The sequence below is a fragment of the Lycium ferocissimum genome, chromosome 9, assembly GCF_029784015.1.
Source record: "Lycium ferocissimum isolate CSIRO_LF1 chromosome 9, AGI_CSIRO_Lferr_CH_V1, whole genome shotgun sequence".
NCBI classification, from domain to species: Eukaryota; Viridiplantae; Streptophyta; class Magnoliopsida; order Solanales; family Solanaceae; genus Lycium; species Lycium ferocissimum.
Window position 1 is genome coordinate 37336435 of NC_081350.1, and position 24973 is coordinate 37361407.

Genomic DNA, 24973 nt, shown 5'->3' on the forward strand with positions numbered 1-24973 from the left:
AATCCAAACACCCTCCAAAGTAAATCCATAAATATAAGATTTGAATTCACTTGCCTGAAGTTTTAGTTATATAGTCCCTCTGTCTCAAATTACCTGTCGCCTTTTGTTTCATACGCCCCTTAGAAAATATTAACTAAGAGGGGTGTTTGACTACTTTTATCCTTGTTTATATCTAAGTTATAATCTCTCCCTATTAAATGCTTACTTTATATTTATGTGTCATCTCTATTAATAATAAAATGAAAAAAATAAATAAATTATGCCTTTAAACTTCTAAAACGATAAATAATTTGATATAACTATTTATAATAATCACGATAGATAATTTGAAATGGACGGATTAAATCCATAAATAGGAGTATAAGATTTGAATTCACTTGCCTCTTGCTAGTTATATGGTTTAAGTTTTTGCAAAATACTACAGCTAGTTAGTATGAGCAGCACGTAACAATAATTTGACCCGTTTCAAAAGTGGAAACCAACCCGTTTTCATTATTCTTCTCCGAAGGAACAAATTTTTCTACCGGGTTTAACGAAAAGCCCTAAACCCCAAAAATGGCTAGTAGATCCTCTACGACGCGCCTATTATACATCCTGTGTTCCTCCACCACCAAAAGGACGCAACAGCCACCGCTAACCGCCGGAAACTTGCATCTCCGCCAGTACACCGCCGCCGGTAGAGTGAGAGAAGAGAAAGAAGCGATATGGAGAGAAAAAGTGAAGAATATTGGGATTTCTAGATCATTTTCATCAAAGGCTTCTTCTCGATCGACACAAAAGCAATCAGAGGTTAATATGTCTTTCCTTTCCTTTCCTTTTTAGATTGTAAAAAGGAGAACTTAGTTGAAGGGCAACCAACAGTAAGGTGTTCTAATAACTATTCCCTAACAAATCATGTAATTTCTCCGTTTGTCTGGTTTTGACTTGGACACCGATTTTAAGAAAGTAAAGAACACTTTTAAATCTTATCGTCTTAAACTAAAACTAAATATACATTGAATGTACGAAAATGATTTTTAATCTTGTGGTCTTTACCCTACCATGTGTAAAGTTTGGGGGAGAGTTAATTCCTAGATCATCACCCCAGTTTGGAGAATTATTTTCAAATATCACTTTTGTTTCTTTTAAGACAATAAAGTCACTATTTTCCTCAAAATATACTAAACATCTCAAAAGTCTCATTCTTCCCCTAGTTGGCATGCCAGGTCATTACACCTTTCTCTTTTTAAATAATGTACTAAAAAATTTATCCTTTTTTTTTTTTTTATTAGTTCTCTACACTTTCCCTCTCTTTCTTAATTATTGTTTTTGTTAATTATTAGTCCATTCATTTCATTTTACATATGTTGCCGTCCATGTTTGGTCATAAAAAATTATTGAAACTTCAATTTGAATTACTTATTTTTTTCACAGTATCTCTTTGACTTTGGTTCATTATTTTCAACTTTAACTTAAACTATAGAATTGAATTTGAATTTGAAAGATGAATATTTCGGATGAAATTATTATGTTCTAGATAATTGAAAATTTCACAGCGCTCCTTTATTTAGCTTCAACCTCAAAAACTATATTTAAATATATATATATATATAATTCTTTTTTAAATTTAAAATGATATCATTCCTTTTCAACATGATAAAAATTAATTGTGTAGAATGTTAAGATCATAAGTTAATTCTCATAAGGAGAAGCAAAATGTTAAGAAAATGGAATTTGGATATAATTCATAAAGTGAAGATTCACTAAGACCATATAATGACACCAATGTCCACATTCTATCCAATGTTGGAAAATACCAAAAAATTTATACACTAACATATCTAAGGATAAATTACTCAAAATACAAAGGAGAAATTTACATTAACTATTTAACTTTATTTCTTAAAATATAAGATTCAATTAGATTGTTTAAAAGTTAAACTTATATGAAAGTAATCTATATCGTTTAATGTGGACAAAATATGATATGTAAAAATATTTGAATTTGAATAGACAGATAGAACTACTTAAATTTTAATTTAAATTGAAAGGTTATATATTTGAACTGAGATTTAAAAAAATCTTAGATTTGGAAAAGTGGCTTAACAGAAAGTATGGTTTAATACCTTTGTCGTTTTTTTACCGGTTCATATTTGATTAGGTATAAAGTATGGGTTCGATTACATGAGTTTGATGAGTTAAATGGATAAATTATTAAGAAAATGGGTTTTAATGACATGGCATGTCAACTAGGAGAGGAGGAGACTTTTGAGGTGTTTAGTATATTTTGAGGAAAATAATGATAGTTGAGTGACTTTGTTGTCCTAAAAGAAACAAAAGTGATATTTGGAGGCAACTTCCCAAACTTGGGTGATCATCTAGGGAATTGACTCAATTAATAATTAAAGAGTTGACAAAAAAGGAAAGAGACATTCTTTTTTAAACCGATTAAAAAGGAAAGTAAGACTAACAAATTGAAATGGAGGGAGTAGTTGTCATGTTTAGCTTCTCGAGAGTCAAACTATATGAACTTTGACTAACATTTAGGAATATATATTTTCATCAAATTAACATTTGAGAAAAGTTGTAAGTTGTAGTACTTATGGTATAGTTTTTGAATAGCTAAATTTTAAATATTAACAATTGAGTTGATCTCATCCAATTTAGCTTCGAAGATGGGACTTTCAAAAAGTGAAACATGATAAATAATATGGTTTAGAGGGAGTAAAAAAGTAGGTGTTTGAACGACCAAATTTAGGTCCAAATTACTTATAAAAAAGGGCATCTTTGAGTTAGTAAAAACCTTTTGTTTTACCTTCCAATAGAAATATTTGTCATTAAATGTGCATCTCAAGTCTCAACTTAAGAAACATGTGATTCCAGTTATCAAGGTATTTTACTATTTTAAGCTTGTCAATCCCAACTTGTGAAACAATTACTTATTACTTTAGTTAAGTAGATGATTATACATAACTTTACTCAAAAAAAAAAAAAAGTAGATGATTATACATAACAAAGCTCCGTAATGCAACTGCTATTCTCTGTTAGGTTCATTACCAAGTTTGTTAAGTTGCGATCACGTCATTTGTCCTTCATGGTCTCCAAACTGTCTGATGTTTGCAGAAAGTAAGACCGATAAATCATGGATTTTATTGCTGTCAAAACTAAGTTTTTTCCACAGCATGCTTGTAGATCTTTTCTTTTTGAGCTGAGGGTCTATCGGAAATAGCCTAGGTAGAGTTATGGTCTGTGTACACTCTACCCTCCCCAGATCCCACTTGTGAGATCACCTTTGGGTTGTTGTTGTTGAAATAGCCTAGGTAGAGTTATGGTCTGTGTACACTCTACCCTCCCCAGATCCCACTTGTGAGATCACACTGGGTTGTTGTTGTTGTTGCTCGTTGGTCTTTTCTATTTCTCATAGTAGATGATTTGTTTCAACTGGTATGTATGTCTTATTATCTATTAGGAGATTGGGAATCTCTCTCTCTCTCTCCCCTTTCAGATCTGATCCCTTAAGGGGACGTTTGGTTGGAAGGATTGGAGAAATAGTCTCAACATAAAATTTATCCTATGTTTGGTTTAGAGAGACTAAAAAAATATTTCCTGCATAACTTATGCATCGTTTGGTTGGCCGTATATGAAAATAATGCATGTATAGTTTTGTGTAGCGTTTGGTTGATTGTGTTAAATCATAAATGATCCCTGTATTAAGTTATGTGGAAATCTATACATTATTTTATGCGGGATGGAATGTGAAATAAGAATACCTGTATTGCTAACAGGGGGGGTTAAAGAATTTAAAGACAAAAGTGCCCTTAAAGGAAGTAATCCTTGCATAACAATACCTTCATTATTAATCTCCGCATAACAATTTCTTCATTGGAATTCAATGCATAAACAATCATTACATTATAATCTTTGCATAACTAGCATGTGAATCAAACAACGCTTAAGGGAAAAAAACATGCTGATTCTTATAAAAAAATAAAAGAAGGGAAAAAGCATACTGACCTGTAAATTAATTACGTTATTGCCTGAGCACTTACAACACCATAATGTGTTGATGGATTGTCTAATATGATACTGAAAAGATCCATGATTTCAATGGGAATCTTTCAAAGCGTTTACAACATTGTAAGGTGTCCTTGAGGTCGTTTTGTTACAAGGATAAGGGATTATAATCCTAGGTTTAAATGTGAGATTATTTTATATTTTTATTCCACGTTTGGTAGAATTTTTGATTATGGGATCAGCAATCCCGGGATTGTTTATACCATCACTATGATATTATCTTTATACCATAATCCATGTGGGATAATCCTGGGATTGAACAACAAAATGAAACATTTGCATAATCTCGGTATAACTTGTTTGCAAACCAAACGACGTGGGATAAGGGATAATAATCTCGGGATAAAATACGAGATTATTTTATTCCTTATTTGGTTGAGCTTTTGACTCCGGGATTAGCAATCCCAGGACTACTTATACCACAATTGTGGTAGTATTATTTATACCACACTCAATGTGGGACAGCAATCTCAGGATAAAACACCAAATGACAAATATGCCCTTCTATGAAAGTCCTTTAAAAAAACTAAGATTAAAATTGGAAATTAAAGTTATTCCAATTTTCAGTCCAATGAACCAAACATCTGCCTTTAAGAGTATATCCTGTAAACAATCCCATCATTATATGATCCCCCGTCCCCGTATTATACTCCTGGTATAACTTGTTCACCAACCAAAACGACCCCTTAATGTATTGATGTGCTGCCCAGACTCCCTATACAACCTCGGAAAGGTGTTTCTCCGAAACATGATTTCCAGTACGTAATTCAAAGAGGAAAATTATCCCCGAATTGTGTAGAACTTGAAGATTCATTCTCGCACTTAAATATATAGCTCCCAATATAACAATGAATGCGCTTTTCATATCAGTTATAACCAATACGTTTGTTTCTTGTCCTACTTGTACAGGCTCGAAAGGATGTATCTACTATTGAGGATCCTTTTGATGCTCCTACCTACAATATCCCAGAGAAACCGGTGACGTTTACTGAGGGAGCTTCCTATAGTCTTATCATTCTTGCTGGACTTGCAGTTGCTGGTGCTGCTGCATATGGAGTTTTTAAGGAGCTCATTTTTCAGCCAAAAGAGTAAGGGTTGCATTTATGCTCTAAATGGGTTGACAGATAACTTGAGTTCTTGTTTTCAATCTAGTTTAAAGTAATTTTGTGTTGTAGGTACAAAATTTTCAACAAAGGCCTCGAGAGGGTTCAAAATGATGGTCAAGTATGCCCGTTTCCCCTATTATCCTTATGTGAATTTACTGCCTATAATTTTGAGATAACTTTGGCGGTCTTTTCTGGCTTGTTTAGGTCATAGCACTAAGTGTCTTATTTTGATTCTGGTTATACTTGAACTGATGAGTTGCATGTGTTTGCTATTCGTTACTACAGGTTAAGGCAAGAATTGGATCCCCTGTAACAGGCTATGGATCAGAAAGTAGAAATCGTGCTGCACGCCAACGCGTTCCCAATAGGATATGGACTGATGAAGACGGAGTTGAGCATGTTGAGGTGACTATTTTTTCTTGTGATCCCTATCTTTTGATACTCAAGATGTTGAATACTTACTTAGTGTTACTTCTAATTTCTCCAATCATAAATGATTAAAAACTGAACGTAGGTCAATTTTTACATTCGGGGACCGCATGGAGCTGGCAAGGTTTATACAGAGATGTTTCACGACAAGGTGGATAAGCAGTGGAAGTTCACATATTTGATCGTTGAGATCAAATCACCTTCCCCAACTCAACTGATGCTCGAGTCGTATGTACCTGCTTGAGTATCCACATAAGTAAACTATGTTTTCTGTCTTTGCCATGATCGCGTGGATGCAGTCGATATGCTCCAATTTTTTTTTTTTTCAACTTGCGTGAGGGCTCTCAAGATGATAGTTCTGATTTCAAGTTCTTTTGGTTGAGCCGTGGACACTGATAACAGTTACCATTGCTGAGAAAGTATTAGAGAGTTTACTTTTTGTGGGTCATAAAAAAGTTGCAAGAAAAGCTGTTTTGGAATGAAGTGATTCTTTTTGTCATTTTTATGTCTCTCTTTTAAATGGTGTATGTAAACTGCAAGTTTCTTTCTTGATATTTTTGTCATCCTAAGTTCTACGCCTCGCTATGTGATGATTTACAGTCACCTAAATATCTAAAGTTTGTTTTGGATTATAACTTTCAAAAGTCTTTTTTTCTTTTTAAAATAACGTGCTAAGTCAAATGGTACCAAATAAATTGGGATGGAGGGAATAGTAATAATACTCCCTTTGTCCTATATTAGTTGTTAAGGTTATTAAAAATATACTCCCTCCGGTTCAAAATAAGTAACACGCACCATGCAACTGAAAAATATATGTTTTGTGCCAATATTTTCCCCTGATTGTATTCCCATGTCAATTTTCCCAACAAAAAAAAAGGGGGCAATTTGCAGGATTGTCCTTCGATGGGGGTGATCTTTAATTTTTGTTCCTTCAAATTGGTGGTCTTTAGTTTTTGTTCTCTGTCTTTGCAAATTTTTAAGGCAAATCTTTGCGGTTGTAATACAAATTCTGCCTTAAGACAAGGCAAAATTTGGACCTAAAGACAGAAATTCTGCCTTAAAGCTTAAGTAGAATTTGCAAAGGCAGATAGCAAAAGTTAAAGACCACCAATTTGAATCCACGCCAAAAAAAGAAGAAGGGCTTTTTGTCATGCAGAGATGTTAACTTTCACATAGATGCAAGGTGTTGCAAAAACTTTTTTTTGCGCGGATTGACCTTCATTTGGGGTGCTCTTTAATTTTTGTCCTTCAAATTGGTGGTCTTTAAGTTTTACCCTTCGTCTAATATCCCGAGATTGTGGGGTTCAAACCCCCGTTCAGTAACCAAAAAACTAAAAAATAAAAATTCTCAAGGCAGATGTTTGGATTCACAAGGCAGAACTTTGCAAAATTTTGCCTATACAAATTCTGTCTTAAGGCCAAAATTCTCTCCTTGCGAATCCAAAATCTACCTTCCGATTTTTTTTTTTAATTTTTGACTGAGCAGGAGTTTGAACCGGAAACCAAGTGATTTTTAGCGAAGGCAAAAATTAAATACCACCAATTTGAGGGACAAAAATTAGAGACCACCCTAGCGAAGGTTAATGCAGCAAATTGTCCTTGCAAAAATGACCAGCTCTGATGATGTAATTTTGAGCCCAAACTCTTTGGATCAGGCCCAATGTAGGTGTGCTCATTTTTCTTCAAATTGGGAGTGGGGACTCATATCCAAATGGTTCGTTGTAGAGAGACAATGCCTATATCGTTACACCTTCACTAAACTACTCATAAGGAATTTCACTAATTTTAGACCGTTGTATTGATGGTTAAGTGGAATTTAATTCGATCATCAGCTCCACTATCATGACAAACTTCTTTGACCTTTCCAATCACCTCCGGACATGCATCAACGAGACTTGTGTTTTGTCCATCACATAGTCTTACGTAAATCACTAAACTACTCGCGAATTTCACTAAGACTTGTGTTTTGATCATTGTCATGACAAACTTCACAACTACCTCCACGTAGTCTTACGAGCGAGACGTAGTTCATAGACAGACGTAGTTCATCGTACATGACTACATGAGTGCCTTCAGTGAAATTGGTAAACGAAATTATTTGACTCTCGTTGGTATGTATTGCAATAGTGAAAATGTAATTTGGCTTCTCTTTTATTTTTATTTTTAAAACGTAACTTTGGAATTCCGTTTCTTTCTCCAATCGGTGTCCAATGTTCATATCGAAGCCCCAACAAATTCAAATTCACGGCATGTGGGTCCAATTGAGGGGAGGTGCCCCCTCTCGGGATTTTTCCCCGTACAAAATTTGAATTCAAGACCTCAGCTTTAGGGATTCTATCCATCTCGCCAATTAAGGAAACAATTTAAGTGATTAACTTGGAAGAAGTTATATAATGGTTTCTGTCTAACTGAATGCTTTTAATTTTTGCCAAAACTTAAGCATCTGTGTTATCAGCATATTAAAAATCCAATAGGAGAAAACACGAAGAAGGGGATATGCAAGTGTTCATTTGCAAAAATCAAGATTCTTTTTTTCCGTTTTGTTGCTATCACTGAGATATACTAATTTCTACATAGTACTACAGTTAACATCCTAATCAGAAATTCATTTCATTTCTCTGATAAATTACAGGGCATAGAAAAGAAAAAAATAAATAAGAAATGAAACAAATACTGCCATTGTATTCAAGAATTCTTTAGTTTTTTCTTAAAAAATGATGGTGATGGTGACGTGAAGAGGCTTTTGAAAGCACTGAAATGATGGAATGAAAAGCATTTGCTGCAATTCTTGATTTTATTTGACCCCTTCTTGGTAAAGGCTTTGCGCCCCTAAAACCTTCAATTGCTGCTGTAGATGCTCTAGCAATCTTGTGATTCATGATTTGAATTCAAATGATTTAGTGGAGTGTGATTGAAATTGAAATATGCAAGTTGTGGATATATAGAGACAAAATTGTTGATGGTTTTGGTTTTGATTTTGGTTTTGAGCGAGGTGGTTCTTTATATAGTAGTGTAAAAACTCAATCCACACCAGGAAAGACAGTTTTGTCTGGGAGAGGTTTATTGCCAAATGATTTTGGATCGGGGCAGATTCAAAAATTGAATTTGATGAGTTCAATCTTTAATATTCTCGATCGACACTTATATATTATACTTTTGTCGAAATTTAGTGGTCTTTCATAGTAAATACTTACACACACGGAAATTTACAGTAAATCATTTAAACTTACTGGTTGAATAATTATGAGGTGAGAACGTACGTTAATTATCTATGGTTAAGTGCTAATAATTTATGTGCAAATACTTGTCATGCATCTATTAGCTTGGTGTAATTTTATCGTTTTTTACATATATATGTCACATCTATATTTCGTGTTGAAAATATTGATTCAGTTGAATCACTAAACATACCTATACGTAGAGAAGGATCCAAAATTTGAAGTTTATAGATTGTGAATCTCACTTCTAAAGTAATAGAGTGTACATATTAAATGAGCTTTTAAGAAAATAAATACAAAATTTGGATAAAATTACTGAATTTATTTGAATCAGCAAAAGATAAATACTACATGTAAAATTTAGATTAACATTACTGAATTATGTCAAACCTTGCCTGCAGAATCTGTTTTGACTACTATAGGATAGGGGGTTGGGTGACATGCCAGCAGGATTGTCTGGCTATACAAGATTCCTTTCTCCCCAACTTGTTGCATCTAGAATTTGTCAAATTATTTATTTATTCATTTTGACCGAATAGCTGAGAACAACTCGTGCATACGAAGCTGTTTTTAGTATACATTATTTTTGGTAATGTTTTACGTAGTATACATTCTGAGTTGTCTGGTTTTCATTTTGCCACATTGTGACACAAAACATGCGGCGGACAGATTGAAATAAAAATCTATCGGTAAGATTTGTTGGTTTCCATTTTCAAGATACTTTTTTGACAGCTAGCTTATTCAATATATATATAAAAAATTGGTACCTTTAGGCTGTTCGTTATATTATATATATAGTGTGAAAATTGAAATTGAAACAACCTAGTCATAACTTTATGTTGCTGCACATGGTCAATAAGCTTGTCGCCTATTACCAACAAAGAATTGGTAAAAATATTCAGTCACTGAAAAACAAAAATCAGTTTCCTATGCGCATGGAAACTTCTCGTGGATTTGAGGGTTCTAAATAGCTGACTTTAGTAGAAAGGTAAAACGTATGTGTAACATAAAAAGGAGAAGATGTGTTATAAGCTTCGAATGAAAGCTCCGGTGAACGGCTACAAAAATAGTATCCTAAGGTAGCGGAATTCCAATGATATCCATGAATATTGATGTAATGACTCCACGTTGTTTTTGACATAGGCTCAGTAAAATTGAATTTTCAACGCAATTGAATAGGGTATCAGACTTCTATTTGGTTCTTTGAATCCGATGATATAACACGGTTTGATGTGTACTAAAATTGAGAATTCGGGTCAGGTGCCTTGGGTAAGTTTCTTCACCAAGCGTCATCTACCAAGGCTAGGGGTGTTCAAATGAGACCGAAAAACCGATCCGAATCAGTAAACCGAGTCAAACCGACTTAATAAATAGAAAACCGGCTTGGTTTGACTTGATTTGGTTTTAAATTTTAAAAAATCGATAACATTTGGTTTGGTTTGGTGTTAAACCAAAAAACCCGAACCAAAATCGAATCAAACCATATATATATATATATATATATATATATATATATTTCTTCAAAATTTGGCTCATTCCAAGTCCAATACAAATTCAAATAATTAGAAAGAAAAGTGTAGCCCATTTAAGTTTAAGGTAAAATAAAAAGAAATTTGCTAAATTACTACTAATAAGTTAGCATATTATCCGTAACAAATTAAAGGAAGAAAATGGCAATTGGAATTTAAAAAGTTTGGGTAGATGACTTTGTCTTTTCGTTTATCACTTTCCGTTTTAACTTCTGTGCTTTCTTCTTAATGCTTCATAAACACGATCAGCCTAGATAACAAAAATTTCGGAGGAAATTTGCGTAGTATCAAAAGGCTATATATAGGGAGGTAACTAGAATCATGAAAGGTAGATGTTATGTTTTTGTAATTCCTATACTTATAGCCATAGGCCTATACCTAAATAAAGTTAACTCATTAAGAAGATGTATGGATCACGGTGGAGCTGATAGATGAGTAGGCTTCCCCTTTCGATTCACGGAATGTGATCTGGGACACGATGGGAGTTTGCGTGTCTCGGTAGGAAAGAGATCACCGGAGTATAGCACAAGATCTAAGTATGGATACTGGAGTTCCCTTCAAGGATATATAATATTATACGAACTAATCCTATGGTCATGACGGTTTACGTTCATATAATAAGCTATAAAGCCGTATTTAGTTATCATTTGATTCAAAGGTTTTTTGTATTAATCCATTCTTAAAATCCGGAAAAAAAAACACAAAAATCGAACCAAACCGATAAAACAGACAAAATCGAAACCGATAGAATTTATAATATAATGGTTTGGTTTGGTTTGAATATTAGAAAAAACTGACTTAATTGGTTTGATTTGGTTTAAACCAAAAATTGAGTCAAATCGGACCATGAACACCCCTAACCAAGGCAATAGGAGCACTAACTTTTATTGACTCGGCCAATTATAGTAGAACAATTTTTGTTTTTCAAAATAATATAATACTCCCTCAGGATAAAAAAAAATGTCCACTGGACCTTTTTTGTTGAGTCAAAAAAAGTGTCCACTTATCAAATTAAAAAAAATTCATCTTATTTTTTCAGATTTGATCCTATTAAGTGTTGTAAGATCAAATGTCAATGCCTATTTAATTAGGATAGTTCAGTCAAATTACCTATTTTTATTTATGAATTAATATTTTTTTAAAGAATGTGCAAATGACTAAAGGAACGTTTTTTTTTATATCTGAAGGGAGTATAACTGTGGTCGCAATCAATGCGACAAGATAATAAGTAGTAGTAAATACAGAGATACTTTATATTCACTGACTTGATGTCTTGAATTCGACAGTGTATGCAAATCTCCATGGTCCATAGCATGTGCAATTCATCAATATTCACATTTAAAATGACCAAGTCTTTGGAACTGAACCGCCTTAAAATATTAAATTTACCAAACCCCTGAAATTCATGGCAGATACACGAGTACACACATTAAAAAAAAAAAAAAGTAAATATATTTGGCACAACCACAAATGACATAACTTGGGACAATTTCACCTTTTTAGGAGTATTAATGTAATTTCACATGGCCTTTGAGGGTGTACCAGTAAATTTTTCTTTTTTCTATTCCATTGATACCCTTCCTGAAAAGTTAGAGGAAAAAGTCAAAATAATTTAAATTTTACTCTCTCTTTCTTCAAGACCATAATTACTTTTTCTTCCCAATAACATTCAACAAGAAAAAACGTGCAATACACCTATTCCAAGTACATCCATTTACCTATTATTGCTTCATTGTGAAGCAAATTAAAACAATAATCTGTTGAAGCCTGCAATAGTGGAGTAGTTTTTTATTTTTCATATTTCTTATGGATAGTATAATTATAGTAAAAAAAAAAAAAGTAAGAGGAATCAAAAAAAAAAAGAGTACATATTTACATGCCTATTTTTTTTTGTAAATACGACTCCAAAAATATCTTCATTGGATAAATCAGATAATTATCATATGCAACATATTGTTGACATGTTGAAAAAATTCAAGCTCAATCCAATGGCTAAGGAATTTTTTCTTCCTTCTTATAATAATCGTGGTGGTGATCAGATGCTTCTTACTAACTTTATACCGGCTAATAATCGATGGTTTTCAATATAATAGAAGGGTATAGATTTCGTTTTTTTTTTTTTTTTTATTCTGATTAAAATTCTTTTTTTTTTTTTTTTTTTTGGAAATTGATGTTTTTGCTTTTTTTTTTTATGGGTCGATTCAAAATTGAATTAGTACAAATTAACTAAGATTAGATTAGGATTGAGTAAAAAAAAAAATTGCTAAGTGTTGATTTAATTTCGTCAATTTAAAAAAAATGTATGTAACAAGTAGTCAACACTATGGTTGGGACGAAAAAATGAATCAACTAGATCATAATCTAATCTAAAACCTAACGTTCTCTTCTTTCTCTACACGGCGGCCTGGGGGCGTAGCCATTGCTGCCACAACTAGTTGACTTTAACTGAAACATTAAATTATCACAATTTAGCTAAGATTAGCTATAATTGAGTAACAATTAGCAAGTTTTGATGTAATTCAATAACTTTTTAAAAAAAATGATGTAACAAGTGTTCAACACTATCGTTGACTTTAATTGAAATATAGGATTGATTCAATTTAGCTAAGTATTATAGAAGATTACGTAAAACAAGTTGATAACTATTGATTCAATTTCATTAATTTAAAAAAAAAATGGATGTAAGAGTTTGTCAAAACTATGATTGACTTTAATTGAAACATTAAATTATCTCAACTTAGCTAAGTATTAGATAAAATTAAGTAGCAATTAGTAAATTTAGATCTAATTTAATCAATAAAGCAGTGGATGTAACAAGTACTCAACACTATGATTGACTTTGATTGGAACATTGAATTGCTTCAATTCACCTAAGTATTATATAAGATTGAGTAACAATTAGCAAATTTTGATTTAATTCTATCAATTTTAAAAGAAAAAAGAAAATGTAATTAGTAGTCAGTACTATGCTTCACTTTAACTGAAGCATTGAATTATCTCGATTAGTTAAGTATTAAATGAAAAAAAGTAACAATGAACAACTTTAGATCTAATTCAATCATTTTTTTTTTAAAAGAGTGAATGTAAAAAGTAGTCAATACTACGGTTGACTTTAATTGAAACAATGAATTATCTTAATTTAGCTGAGTATTAGATAGAATTGAGTAGCAATTAGTAAGTTTATATCTAATTCAATCAATAAAATAGTGGATGTAACAAGTAGTCAATATTATGATTAACTTTAATTGAAATATTGAATTGCTTCAATTTAGCTAAGTATTATATAAGATTGAATAACAATTAGCAACTTTTGATTTAATTCAATCATTTTTTAAAAGTAGATGTAGCAAGTAGTCAATACTATGACTGACTTTAATTGAAACATAGAATTATCTCAATTAGTTAAGTATTAAAGAAGCGCGAGTAGCAATTAACAAGTTTAGATCTAAATCAATCAATTTAAACAAAAATAAAGGATGTAACAAGTAGTCAACCCTATGGTCCACTTTCATTGAAACATTGAATTCCTTCAATTTAGCTAAGTATTATATATGATTGAATAAAAATTTGCAACTTCTAATTTAATTCAATCAATTTTTAAAAAAAGTAGATGTAATAAATAGTCAATACTATAGTTGACTTTATGGAACATTGAATTATCTCAATTAGATAAGTATAAAATAGAATTGAGTAACAATGACCAAGTTTAGATCTAATTCAATCAATTTAAACAAAAAATGTAGATGTAACAAGTAGTCAATACTATGGTTGATTTTAATTGAAATATTGAATTGCTTCAATTTAGCTAAGCATTATATAGGATTGAGTAACAATTAGCAACTCTTGGTTTAATTCAATCAATTTTTTTTAATAAAAAAGTAGACGCAACAAGTAGTCAATATGTGGTTGACTTTAATTGAAAAATTGAATTATCTCAATCAGTCAAGTATTAAATAAAATTGAGTAACAATTGACAAGTTTTGATCTAATTTAATAACTCTAAAAAAAATAATGAATGTAACAAGTCGTCAACACTATGATTAACTTTAATTAAAACATAAAAATTATCTCAATTTAACTAAGTTCAATAGAATTGAGTAGCAATTAGTAAGTTTAGATATAATTCAATCAATAAAATAGTGGATGTAACAAGTGGTCAACACTATGGTTGACTTTAATTGAAACATTGAATTGCTTTAATTTAGCTAAGTATAGGATTGAGTAACAATTAGCAGCTTTTGAGTTAATTCAATCAATTAAAAAAAAAAGTAGATGTAACAAGTAGTAAATACGATCGTTGACTTTAATTGAAATACGAATTATCTCAATTAGTTAATTGTTAAATAGAATTGAGTGACAATTAGCAAGTTCATATCTAATTCATTCAATTTAAACAAAAATAGTGGATGTTACGAGAGTTAACACTATGATAATGGTTGACTTTGATTGGAATATTTAATTATCTCAATGGAGGAAAGTATTAGATATGATTGAGTAACAACGAACAAGTTTTGATTTAAGTCAATTATTTTTTTTAAATATGGAGGTAACAAGTAGTCAACACTATGGTTGACTTTAATTGCAATGTTAAATTATCTCAGTTTAGTTAAGCATTAGATAGGATTGAATAACAATTAGCAAGTTTTGATTTAATTTTTTTTTTTTTTAAATAGACGATGTAACAAGTGGTGTCTCTTCGTAGACATTCGATAAAATTGAAACGATACAAAGAGACGTAACAAGTAGTCAACGCTATGGTTGACTTTGATTGAAGTTGAATTTTCTCAATTTAGCTAAGCATCAACCATTATTAATAAATTTTTTCCCAAGTGTTGATTCAATTCAATCATTTTTTTTTATAAAATAAGTGGATATAACAAGTAGTCAAACACTATGATTGACTTTAATTGAAATGTTGAATTATCTTAGTTTTTCTAAGAGTTAGATAAATTTGAGTACCAATTAGCATGTTTTGATTTAATTCCATCATTGTTTTTTTAAAAAGGATGTAACAAGCGGTCAACATTATGGTTGGCTCTAATTGAAATATTAAATTATCTCAAATTAGCTAAGTATTAGATATGATTGAGTAATAGTTATCGGCTTTTAATTTAATTAAATCAACTTTTTAAGAAAAATAATGAATGTAACAAGTAGTTGACATTGTGATTGGCTTTAATTAAAACATTGAATTATCTCAATTTGTTGAGCATTAGATAGGATTGGATCGAATAAATATTTTGCAAGTGCCGATTTAATTAAATTAATTTAAGAAAGCAAAAAAAAATAGTGAATGTAACAATTAGTCAACAATGAGTTGACTTTAATTGAAACATTGAATTATCTCAATTTAGCTAAGTATTAGATAGAATTGAATAACAATTAGCAAATTTCGATTTACTTCAATCAATTTTTTTTTTTTTTTTTTAAAATAGCGGGTTTAACAAGTAGTCACACTATTGTTGACTTTGAATTAAAGATTTATTCTAGCAAGAATTTAGATAAGTATTAGATATAGTTGAGGAACAATTAGCAAGTTTTAATTTAATTCAATCAATTTTTTTTAAAAAAAGACAAAAACTGGATGAAACAAGCAATCAACACTATGATTGACTGTAATTGAAATGTTGAATTACTTCAATTTAGCTAAATATTATATAGGATTGAGTAAATATTTTTACTAAATTTTGATTCAATTCAATCATTTTTTTATATAAAATAAATGCAATTTCGTCAAAAAATTAGACAATTTTTGTATGTAATTTAGGACATTTTTTTAATATTGTTTAAAAGATATTTATAGGGTACATTAACTTGTAGTTTGTATTGATAGACCGTATATATAGGTTGACCAAATAACTAAATTAGGTGTATGTATAATTTTTTTTAAACAAACCACTAAGTAGACTTAGTGGATATTTTATTAGGAAACCAAACAAAAAGAAACGTAAAACAAAAGAGTCTTAAAACAACAAACAAAAACAAATGTCAACTAAGAAGCCTACCAAAAAAACTTTCTAGGTCCATGCTATATATGTATAAATTATATAAAAATATTAGAGGGAGATAAATTTATGGGTTCTAGGTATTGGAAGAATGAAAAGCTTAAGCATATTATTTGTAATAATTGCTTTGTCTTGAAGGAAAAAAATTTGGAGAGAAATACCACTTATTGGAGCCAAATCTTCATTAAGGGTAATTAGGACTTTTTAATAGGGTTGTGCCAAGTTGTGTCATTTTGAGTTGTGCCAAATAGCAGCACCCAAAAAAAAAAAAATAGAAATTCTTAATGCACTTGACATTTATCCAATTTTCACCCAAATGCAATAACGCAAGTTGTAGTAATTCTTTCTATTATGTCAGTGGAAAGACACGCAAGTTGTAGTAATTCTTTCTATTATGTCAGTGGAAAGACACTCTCTCTCAATGCACTTCACCATTATTCAATTTTCGTTCGCCAAAAGCAGTACCTACTGGCAAGCAATTCTTTTTAGTATTTGTGGAAAGACTTATCTTTTATGGTTGTGCTTCTTTTAATGAATGATTATTGAAGTATTTCCTTATCCACTTTACCAACCCTGGAAGGCTAGAACCAGAAACCAGCCTCTTGTTTTACAGGTTCTCACTCATTTTAACTGCTTCCTGCTACTTACCAAGGTACATAAATATTTCAATTATCTAGCTGTTCACGCTATCCTACAAGTTCAAAAGATGGGAAAAAAAAAAAAAAAAAAGCACAATCCACCGATGCTGCTTGATTTATAAAGAATGATTCTTTTTAAGTTACACCAACTTCCTAAAAAAATGCTACGCCAATTACAAGAAATAAAAGTTTTTCCCACATACATTCAGTGAGAAATTTATATTATAAACTATGATTTTCCCACCTCATTTTTACTGAACCAACTCACTAAGCAGGTTTCCATTGAAACGCTGGAAAACTTCCTATTTATTCCGTGTAAAAACACTACTATTTAGGATTTTTCCTATCGACATTCAGTGAGAATAGCCACTGAACATTTTTCAATGAGAAAATAGTATTTTTTAGTAGTGGCCGAGCGTATCACAAAGATATATCACTCTCACACTTCTTGCGGTAAGGCCAATGCACCGGCCAGTCACTGTAGGAATTGTTCGCACAATCCCCGTCTATGTGAGCTTCATAGAACACGGCCTTCCGAAAAAAAAGCATAAATAGGAGGGTTACAGTAGGCTATCATTAAAAAATAGTCAAACCGTATACGAGAATTCGAAACAACTCAAGTTTCATAATGAATTCAAATGGTTTTTCTTTCTTTTAAAGTATAAGGAATAGCACGCAAAAGACAACTTAGAAAAAATATATTTTAATGGGCATAAAACTTTGGATCATGTCTCTGTGGATCATAGAAAAAGAAAGCACATAAAACCTAACAAGCAAGCCATGACCAATTCATCCTAATCTTAACCTTCATTAGCTAACAATCTACTCTATTGTATTTAATAAGTGATTAGTAGCCAAATTTTGTATACTTAATTAACTAGTTGGTTAACAAATGTGAATTGCACGGCTTTATTTAACTTCATATATAGTCAACTAATGATTTGATAATAAACACTATCCACATAGGGACTATTTTTGGTCAAGAAAAAATTAGCTGTCATTGCCTCCCTACTGACTTACCTAGTGATGAACCTACTGCTAGAGGTTGCTAATAACTTGTCCGTTTGTCATCAAAACAGCCCTATTATCGTAGCTACATAGAAAGAGGCGCTGTTTCTTGAATTAGCAAGCAATGTTAGTGCTTTATATATAGTCATAGTTCATGCAATTGGCTTGTCAAAACACTAACAATCATCTTGTTTAATTTCTTATCAAAGAAAGCTTCCAGCAAGATGGCCACTAGAATAAATGATGTAGCAGCCACTCCTATGTTATTTGACAAGAATATCAAAGGGCAAAGGCCACTTCCCAAGAGAGGGCAGGTTAAAATGAGGATAGCTGCCATGATGTTGCAGTCGATGGCCGCCATGATCACCATGGCCGCCACTCGACGTTCAAATTCCACCCGCAAATCATAGTCTTGATGAAGAGCTGAGGATGGTCATGTATGGAAAGCATAAATAACCCTCATATGCACGATATAATAATGACAGGAGATTGATCAGTCAGAGTCTAGTGACTTCAACGGCTTTAGAGGGTTTTGTATAGTGTCAATTTCATTATTTCTTGTATTTAGACATCCTTCCTTCCTCATCTTGGTAATAGATTGACAAGTCAAGAGTCGAGTTACCTCGGAAGTTTTAGAGAGTTTAGCGTGGTGTCAATTTAGCTAATTTCTTGTATTTAGACATCTTTTCCTCCCCATCTTGCAAGAGATTTACAAGTCAAAGTCTAGTGACCTCAAGGTTTTTTAGAGTTTTGTAGCATCATTTTCGTTGATTTATTGTATTTAGAAATCTTTTTCTCCCCATATTGTGACAAATTTACATGTCTAGAACAATTTTCACGCAGAAAGCGAGGTTCAAATATTAAGAGTAAAGTATGTAACTAAATATTCACTCCTCTTAAATTCTTTTTCATTTTATTTATTTTTTAACCCACACGACAACAAAATATTTTTTGGTTCTTCTGTCATCCAGCTTTTCAAAAAAATAATTAAAATGCATATTATGCATTGTCATAAAATGATAAAAACCAGGAAAGTGAAAAATCTCATGTTATCTTGTGCATTGTCATAAAACCATCTTGAAGATTGCTAAATTTGGCTCTGTACTAAGTGGATACCTGAAGTACAACTCAAGGCAGAGACATTAAAGCAACAGTTTTAGGAAAGGAATAGGTCCTTTCCTCAATGCCAAAGTTTTAAACCAAAGTTTTTATGCTTTTCTCAATCATGGGTCCATAAATAGATAATGAATAGCTTCTATAGTGCTGCTACATACATTAAAATGGCAAATTCAGGACAACTTCTCCAGCATAGTTTATGGTCCAAACCGGAGTTTAGGCATAGCCGTCATGTCCCTCCATTAAAGACGAACCATGAATCTGTTATGAAAGTATCACAACGAAAACTTCAAATACGAGGCATCAAGAGCAAACCTAACTGTTTGGTCACATATTCGATGTTAAATCCTCAAAATGGCACGGATATGGGTACATTTTCTCCATCCGACACGATCACGAAGTTCTATACTAGTATCAACAACAAGGACATGAACCAACTAGCATTGCTCATAGATAAAGATTGTTTCTTTGATGATTTCTCCTACACTCGACCTTTCCGAGGGAGAAAGGTTACCTCTCTTATTTCTCACAGAAATATGAATTGTACTTTTCTTTTGTCCAACTTTTTGAGCTCGATAACAACTACTACACGTCAATCCCAAGCTAGTTGGGATCAACTGTATATCATAAATGCTCTGTTTTGATCCATAATATTTCAACGCTCCGTACTTAAGGATTATCTAACACTAAGGGTTCCCTAATATATCCTAGTGGTTATGTTTGCAAATTGATGCAGGAGGCTTTGAAATTTCTGGAGCAACTAACAACATGTATGGGGAAGAACACAGAGTTCTGCATTGAACACATTTATGAGGGAGTTGATCTTACAACTGTGGTAAACTGGCATTTAGGTAAGGACAAATCACCATTTTTTTAAAACCGCGGTGTCGGTGGTGTTCGAGCCAGCTTGCGTGCACCTTCACTAATTCCACGGCATACCTGACACCTCCCCCCAGGAACATGTAGTCAGGTACCAAATAGCTCTATCCACAAAGGCTAGAATAAATGGAAAGAAATCACCTAGTGTTTTTTTGTCTCGACTGAGATTTGAACTCTGAACCGCCTTCATTGACCACTAGGCCACATCCTTGGGTGCCAAATCACTTATTTCTCAAATATAATGAAAATGTAAATATTGGAACATGAGAAAGCATATTTTGGTAAATGCAGAGTGGAACAAGAAACAGCTTCCTTTCACTAGAGGCTGCAGCTGCTACGAATTATCAAGAGATGGAGAAGAACTAGTCATAAGGTAAATTTCAATTTTTTCTGAAACCATGTTAACTTTAACCCAATTTATTTTGTCAGCCCAAGCATTAAATTCTCCGGAAATGGAAATTTGTGTAGGAAAGCTCAAGTAATCGCTGAATCACCAATCAAACCAGGAAGCTTAGCTTTGGTATGTATACCAGTACCAATCTACTAATTTAGAAAAGCGCAAAATAGACAAGCTAATTCATCAACAAGAAAAAAAATAAAAAAAAATGCATCAACAAGACGTTCACTCTTTATTCCTGATATTGGCAAGTCGCAACTGCAATTCTTGATTCTTGTTCAGTTTCTATTTCATTAATGCACGCGGAGTTCCTGTCTTGACAAAATACAGGAAGTGTTCCAGAAGGTCATTTCAGTATGTGATGCTTTCCCTGAGACTGCTGAATGTATGTTGATTTCTTATGCTCTTTATATTCTCACCAACAAAAGAACGGATATTTCTCAACAAGGCAAAATAAAGGGATTTTTACACACTCTAGCCGCCCACCAAAATGATAGCCAGAAAATGTATATTTTTTGTATATTATATATAATATACAAAAAATATACATATTTTATACATAACTAATGTATATTTTTAGTATATTGGCCAGCGGCCATAATTAATTAAATATGTTAAAAGCCCTAAAATGATTTCCTATGCAGGGTTCCTCGCGATGAGTCCCAAACTGTTACTAAGTATATACAATATACTTATCATTCCTATCTGGGCCAGCATAGGTCCATTTTTTGCCTGGTACCACAAGTTATGGAGAATCATAGTCACAATTGTTACACTTATCTACACGATATTCCTTTTCATTGTAGATAAGCTCCACAAGTAGAACATGTACACAGAACATTTTGAAGGCTTTACTTTTATCTACATATAGAAAAGGTAGCAGACAAGACAGCCTTCATACATTCATAACAAGCACAGTAAAACCTTCAAAATTTTGTTAGTTCAATCATCGTTGCTATCTCGTTTCGACCATGATTGAAGCAATGAAAGAGCAACTAGAGGTCCAAGAAAAGGAGGGATTGGAGGTGGCCTGCTAAAAGCAACAAGGGGTCCAATGTTCTCCTCCGCATTTATCCGGGCTTCTCCAGCATCATCATTTGCTAGCTTCTTAGGTGTCATTGTTCCAACTGTATCATAGTTTGCCATTATTCAGTTATTCATAGTCAAAATGAATATAACAGCAAATTAAGCAGTCAAATAACTTATTCTTCAACTAAAATTTTCTTGTACACTTGTAATAACAATGCAATCATCATGCGAATTTATATGAAACTCTTTCTGTTTCCGAATAAAAAATTCTCTTATCCTATTCCATTGATAATATATTATTTTATACGACTTGGATAACTTTCAAGAATTCAAATTCATTTAAATGTTCACATTTTAAACTTTGACGAGTTATCTTTCTCTTCTATCAAACTAAGTTTTCTATGATACAAGTCCAATTAACATATAAACTTGACTAACATCTGCATAAAACGGAGAGAGCATTTGTTATGTAGTTCCAAAGCATACATTTTTATCTTAAAAAACAAAAAATCCTTCAAGATCAACCTTTGAGTACATAAAATTTATCTAATCAGTGTTCTTATATCCAGAGGCGGATTTAGAGGGTACCAAGGGTGTCCGGCCGAACACCCTCAGCAAAAAATTACAGTATATATATGGGTATATTATTAACTTTTGAAAAAACTGAACAGATGTAAAAAGTTAGCTCAACCTATCCAGGGTGTTTAAAATTATCTCTAACGTCCTAATTTCGATTCTCATCGACAATATTATTTTTATATTTCGCTTTTATTGTTTTTTTCAAACACCTGAATGAAAATCCTGAATAAGCTCATAGTTTATATGAAGTAAAAAAGAAGAAGCATAAAATTGAACAAGTTTGAAATTACCCATTCTTCCTCCATATGGAAACATGGTTCTGAATTTGGTTATGGCAGGAACTAAAGTTTCAGTTCGAATCATTTCACCAAAGTCAGTCCTGCAAATCATGAAAAGAAAGTGTGAAAATAAACATAATTTTGAATTTTGGAAGAAAACCCATGATTAAAAGATTGATGAAATTGAAGAAACGTACTAGAAAGTCTTAATTTTGTTTTGTAAAAAACTGATTTTTTGTCTTATTAGAATAGAGAATTATCAGCAGTTCAAAGGTGGTCGGATATTGGTGGAACAAAAATGAGTTGGCGAATGTTCTTGAAAGTTCAGATGGGCCTAAAAGTGGTTGTTTGGGTATGGCCTGTTTATAATGGGTCTCTATATGGGCCATACTTGGGCCCATATAGTCACTTGACATTTGGTAACAAGGCCTATTTGATGATGGTTGGGCTAGTTACGTTTTCAAGTTTTAGTACGGATTGTCGTTCAAACGCAGTAGTCTTTAATTTTTGGCCCTCATATCTGTGTGGTCTTTAATTTTTTTTCCTGCTACTTATTTAATAAAAATATCCACGCCATCTTTGCAAGGGGTGATTTCTGTAACATTTTTATCTTCGAAAACTGAACTTTTGCCTCGCTCGGCAGAGATTATGTAGGAATTAAGTTATGCAACATAAGTTTTGTAGTACTTTTCGGATTATGTTTAGTGTTGGAAGTTTTGTCTTGTCCGGCATCATTTGTGTGGAAGTTATGATATATATGTAGAAGTTAAATGTAAAATATGCTAAGCGAAATTCAAATTATGCCGCGCCAAAAATGTTGAAGGACAAAAATTAAAGACCACCCGAAATAGGGACATTTGTGCTAATGACCCGTCACTTTGACATTTGCTAACACGCCATTTGATGATGGTTGGGCTAGTTATGTCGTTCGTTTCCTTACATGACATTATAATAAATGTGTTCTGTTATTTCTTATCTAAGCCAAAAAAAAAAAAAATTAACTTATCAGTTTCAACCTCAACCAAACAAAGCCATTATAATAAATGTGTTCACTTCTGTCATCTTATGTTAAATAATGAAGTGTAGCAAGATTGTAAAAACTAAAAAACCTGATTGCCTTAACTTCTATTTCACCCAATTGAACTTATTATTTTTTAGCTTGAATTAAGTATACATAAAAGATTTAATGCAAATGCATATAATAGGATCATACTTATTCAAAATCGATTCTAGATTTTAAATTCATTTTTGTTTCCTAGCAAGATTCTTTTTGCTTTAAACTCAAATCTATCGTGCAAAGTTTGCATAGCCTGTGTTACGACCTAGGGGTTCGACATTGGATTTATCTGAACTGAATATTTTCGATGTGAAATATAAATTTTTATGTAAAAGCTTACAAAAATTTCAACAAGTATTAAATATGAATTAATTATTTTAAAAGTATAATAATTTAGTGCTAAGAATCATAAAAATCAAAACTATCAAGTGAAAATTTTAAACTTTTTCTGTTATGATAGATACAAGAACAACTAAAGGAAACAAAAGAAAGGAAAAGGCAATATATAAATATAGCTCATTTGAAAGGTCTATAGCTAAGGAGAAGAGATCAAATTCAACATCACATTAAGTTTAAAGAAGTTCCGTACATCCCTCACCTAACAAAAGTTACAAAACTTGAAACCTAACAACTTAATTAGTAGATTACAACTCATAAAACACAAAACTGAACAATTGGAACCCACTACGCCCAAATGGGGTGTGATTGTCTAGTATTTAAATCAGTAGAGGATCTAGAGTACTATCGTTTACGAATTTACGTGAACTTAATACAATTCTCCATGTGATTAAAAAATCTACTAAATAACTGTAATTAAACATCTGATAGTGAGCTCAATTATTACTGTATGTATTAGCTTAAAATCGTTAAGGAACTCATAAAATTCAAATTTTAAACATGCCGCCCCTGACTTGAATCCTGCTTAAAATTAACTAATGCTAGACGTTATTTAGCAAATCACTGAGATTAATTTGTTGTCTCCACTATGGGAATATGGGGTACAGCTAGTAAATTAGGTTATGCTATCCTCTATATCCACAGTGTTAGATGTCTTTAGAGGGCCATAGGCATCACATTTTATATCCACAGTGTTAGATGTCTTTAGAGGGCCATAGGCATCACATTTGTAAACAGCTATTCAACTATAGAAAGCCCACAAATTAGATACTCCTCACTGATCACAATTGATGACACTACTAACCAAAAGTGACTAATGTTCCTACAAGATTTAGTGGTGTTATAGTACCTTAATATATGCATTTCAAATATGTGAGCTCAACATATAATTTAGAAGAGTTGCACGATAAATGGAGATGTAGCACATATAATTAACACGAGAAGGGTGAAATAGGGGAGTGCAATATATGGGACACTAGAGATGGGAAGAAAGATATTTAATACAGCGATGAAAACAAGTGAGAAGGATAAATAACTTTGGGATTATATTTGAGATGAATTTTTTCCACATTGGGTTGAGATAAAATGGTGGTATAACTAAATTCCGGGATTGTAGTGTTATTTTATCCCTGTGGGAGGATGGAATAACTAATCCCGGGGATAACTAATCCCAAAATAAGTTATCCTAGGATAACTTGTTTCCAACCAAACAACCCCTTACAATGAGACTAATAATTAATCTAATACGAGAATGA

The 24973-nt window shown here is 32.1% G+C and overlaps 3 protein-coding genes across 3 annotated transcripts; 2 read left to right on the plus strand and 1 right to left on the minus strand.

The window, feature by feature from the left end:
- Nucleotides 1-419: 419 nt before the first annotated feature.
- On the plus strand, nucleotides 420-5943 carry LOC132030575 (probable mitochondrial import inner membrane translocase subunit TIM21). Its single transcript, XM_059420269.1, has 5 exons — nucleotides 420-789; nucleotides 4963-5141; nucleotides 5229-5277; nucleotides 5445-5564; nucleotides 5674-5943. The coding sequence occupies exons 1-5, from the start codon at nucleotides 556-558 to the stop codon at nucleotides 5830-5832; spliced, it is 741 nt and encodes a 246-aa protein (XP_059276252.1). The 5' UTR covers nucleotides 420-555; the 3' UTR covers nucleotides 5833-5943.
- Nucleotides 5944-18999: 13056 nt separating this feature from the next.
- Nucleotides 19000-21201, plus strand: LOC132030576 (uncharacterized). The gene is made up of 6 exons (XM_059420270.1): nucleotides 19000-19611; nucleotides 19839-19953; nucleotides 20273-20354; nucleotides 20450-20501; nucleotides 20709-20763; nucleotides 21023-21201. The coding sequence occupies exons 1-6, from the start codon at nucleotides 19231-19233 to the stop codon at nucleotides 21199-21201; spliced, it is 864 nt and encodes a 287-aa protein (XP_059276253.1). The 5' UTR covers nucleotides 19000-19230.
- On the minus strand, nucleotides 21139-22448 carry LOC132030577 (uncharacterized). The gene is made up of 2 exons (XM_059420272.1): nucleotides 22277-22448; nucleotides 21139-21505 (listed from the first exon to the last, which is right to left on the minus strand). Exons 1-2 carry the CDS (start codon nucleotides 22374-22376, stop codon nucleotides 21321-21323), a joined length of 285 nt encoding a protein of 94 aa, XP_059276255.1. The 5' UTR covers nucleotides 22377-22448; the 3' UTR covers nucleotides 21139-21320.
- Between the last annotated feature and the right edge of the window lie 2525 nt (nucleotides 22449-24973).

What these genes read in the sequence shown, in the direction of transcription:
- LOC132030575 (XM_059420269.1), top strand. Translation starts at nt 556, where the DNA reads ATGGCTAGTAGATCCTCTACGACGCGCCTATTATACATCCTGTGTTCC. An exon ending in CGACACAAAAGCAATCAGAG is followed by an intron (nt 790 to 4,962) that starts GTTAATATGTCT and finishes CTACTTGTACAG; the next exon opens with GCTCGAAAGGATGTATCTAC. An exon ending in ACGGAGTTGAGCATGTTGAG is followed by an intron (nt 5,565 to 5,673) that starts GTGACTATTTTT and finishes AACTGAACGTAG; the next exon opens with GTCAATTTTTACATTCGGGG.
- LOC132030576 (XM_059420270.1), top strand. Translation starts at nt 19,231, where the DNA reads ATGAATAGCTTCTATAGTGCTGCTACATACATTAAAATGGCAAATTCA. An exon ending in TGTGGTAAACTGGCATTTAG is followed by an intron (nt 19,954 to 20,272) that starts GTAAGGACAAAT and finishes TGGTAAATGCAG; the next exon opens with AGTGGAACAAGAAACAGCTT. An exon ending in GGAGAAGAACTAGTCATAAG is followed by an intron (nt 20,355 to 20,449) that starts GTAAATTTCAAT and finishes AAATTTGTGTAG; the next exon opens with GAAAGCTCAAGTAATCGCTG.
- LOC132030577 (XM_059420272.1), bottom strand. Translation starts at nt 22,376, where the DNA reads ATGATTTGCAGGACTGACTTTGGTGAAATGATTCGAACTGAAACTTTA. An exon ending in TCCATATGGAGGAAGAATGG is followed by an intron (nt 21,506 to 22,276) that starts GTAATTTCAAAC and finishes ACTATGATACAG; the next exon opens with TTGGAACAATGACACCTAAG.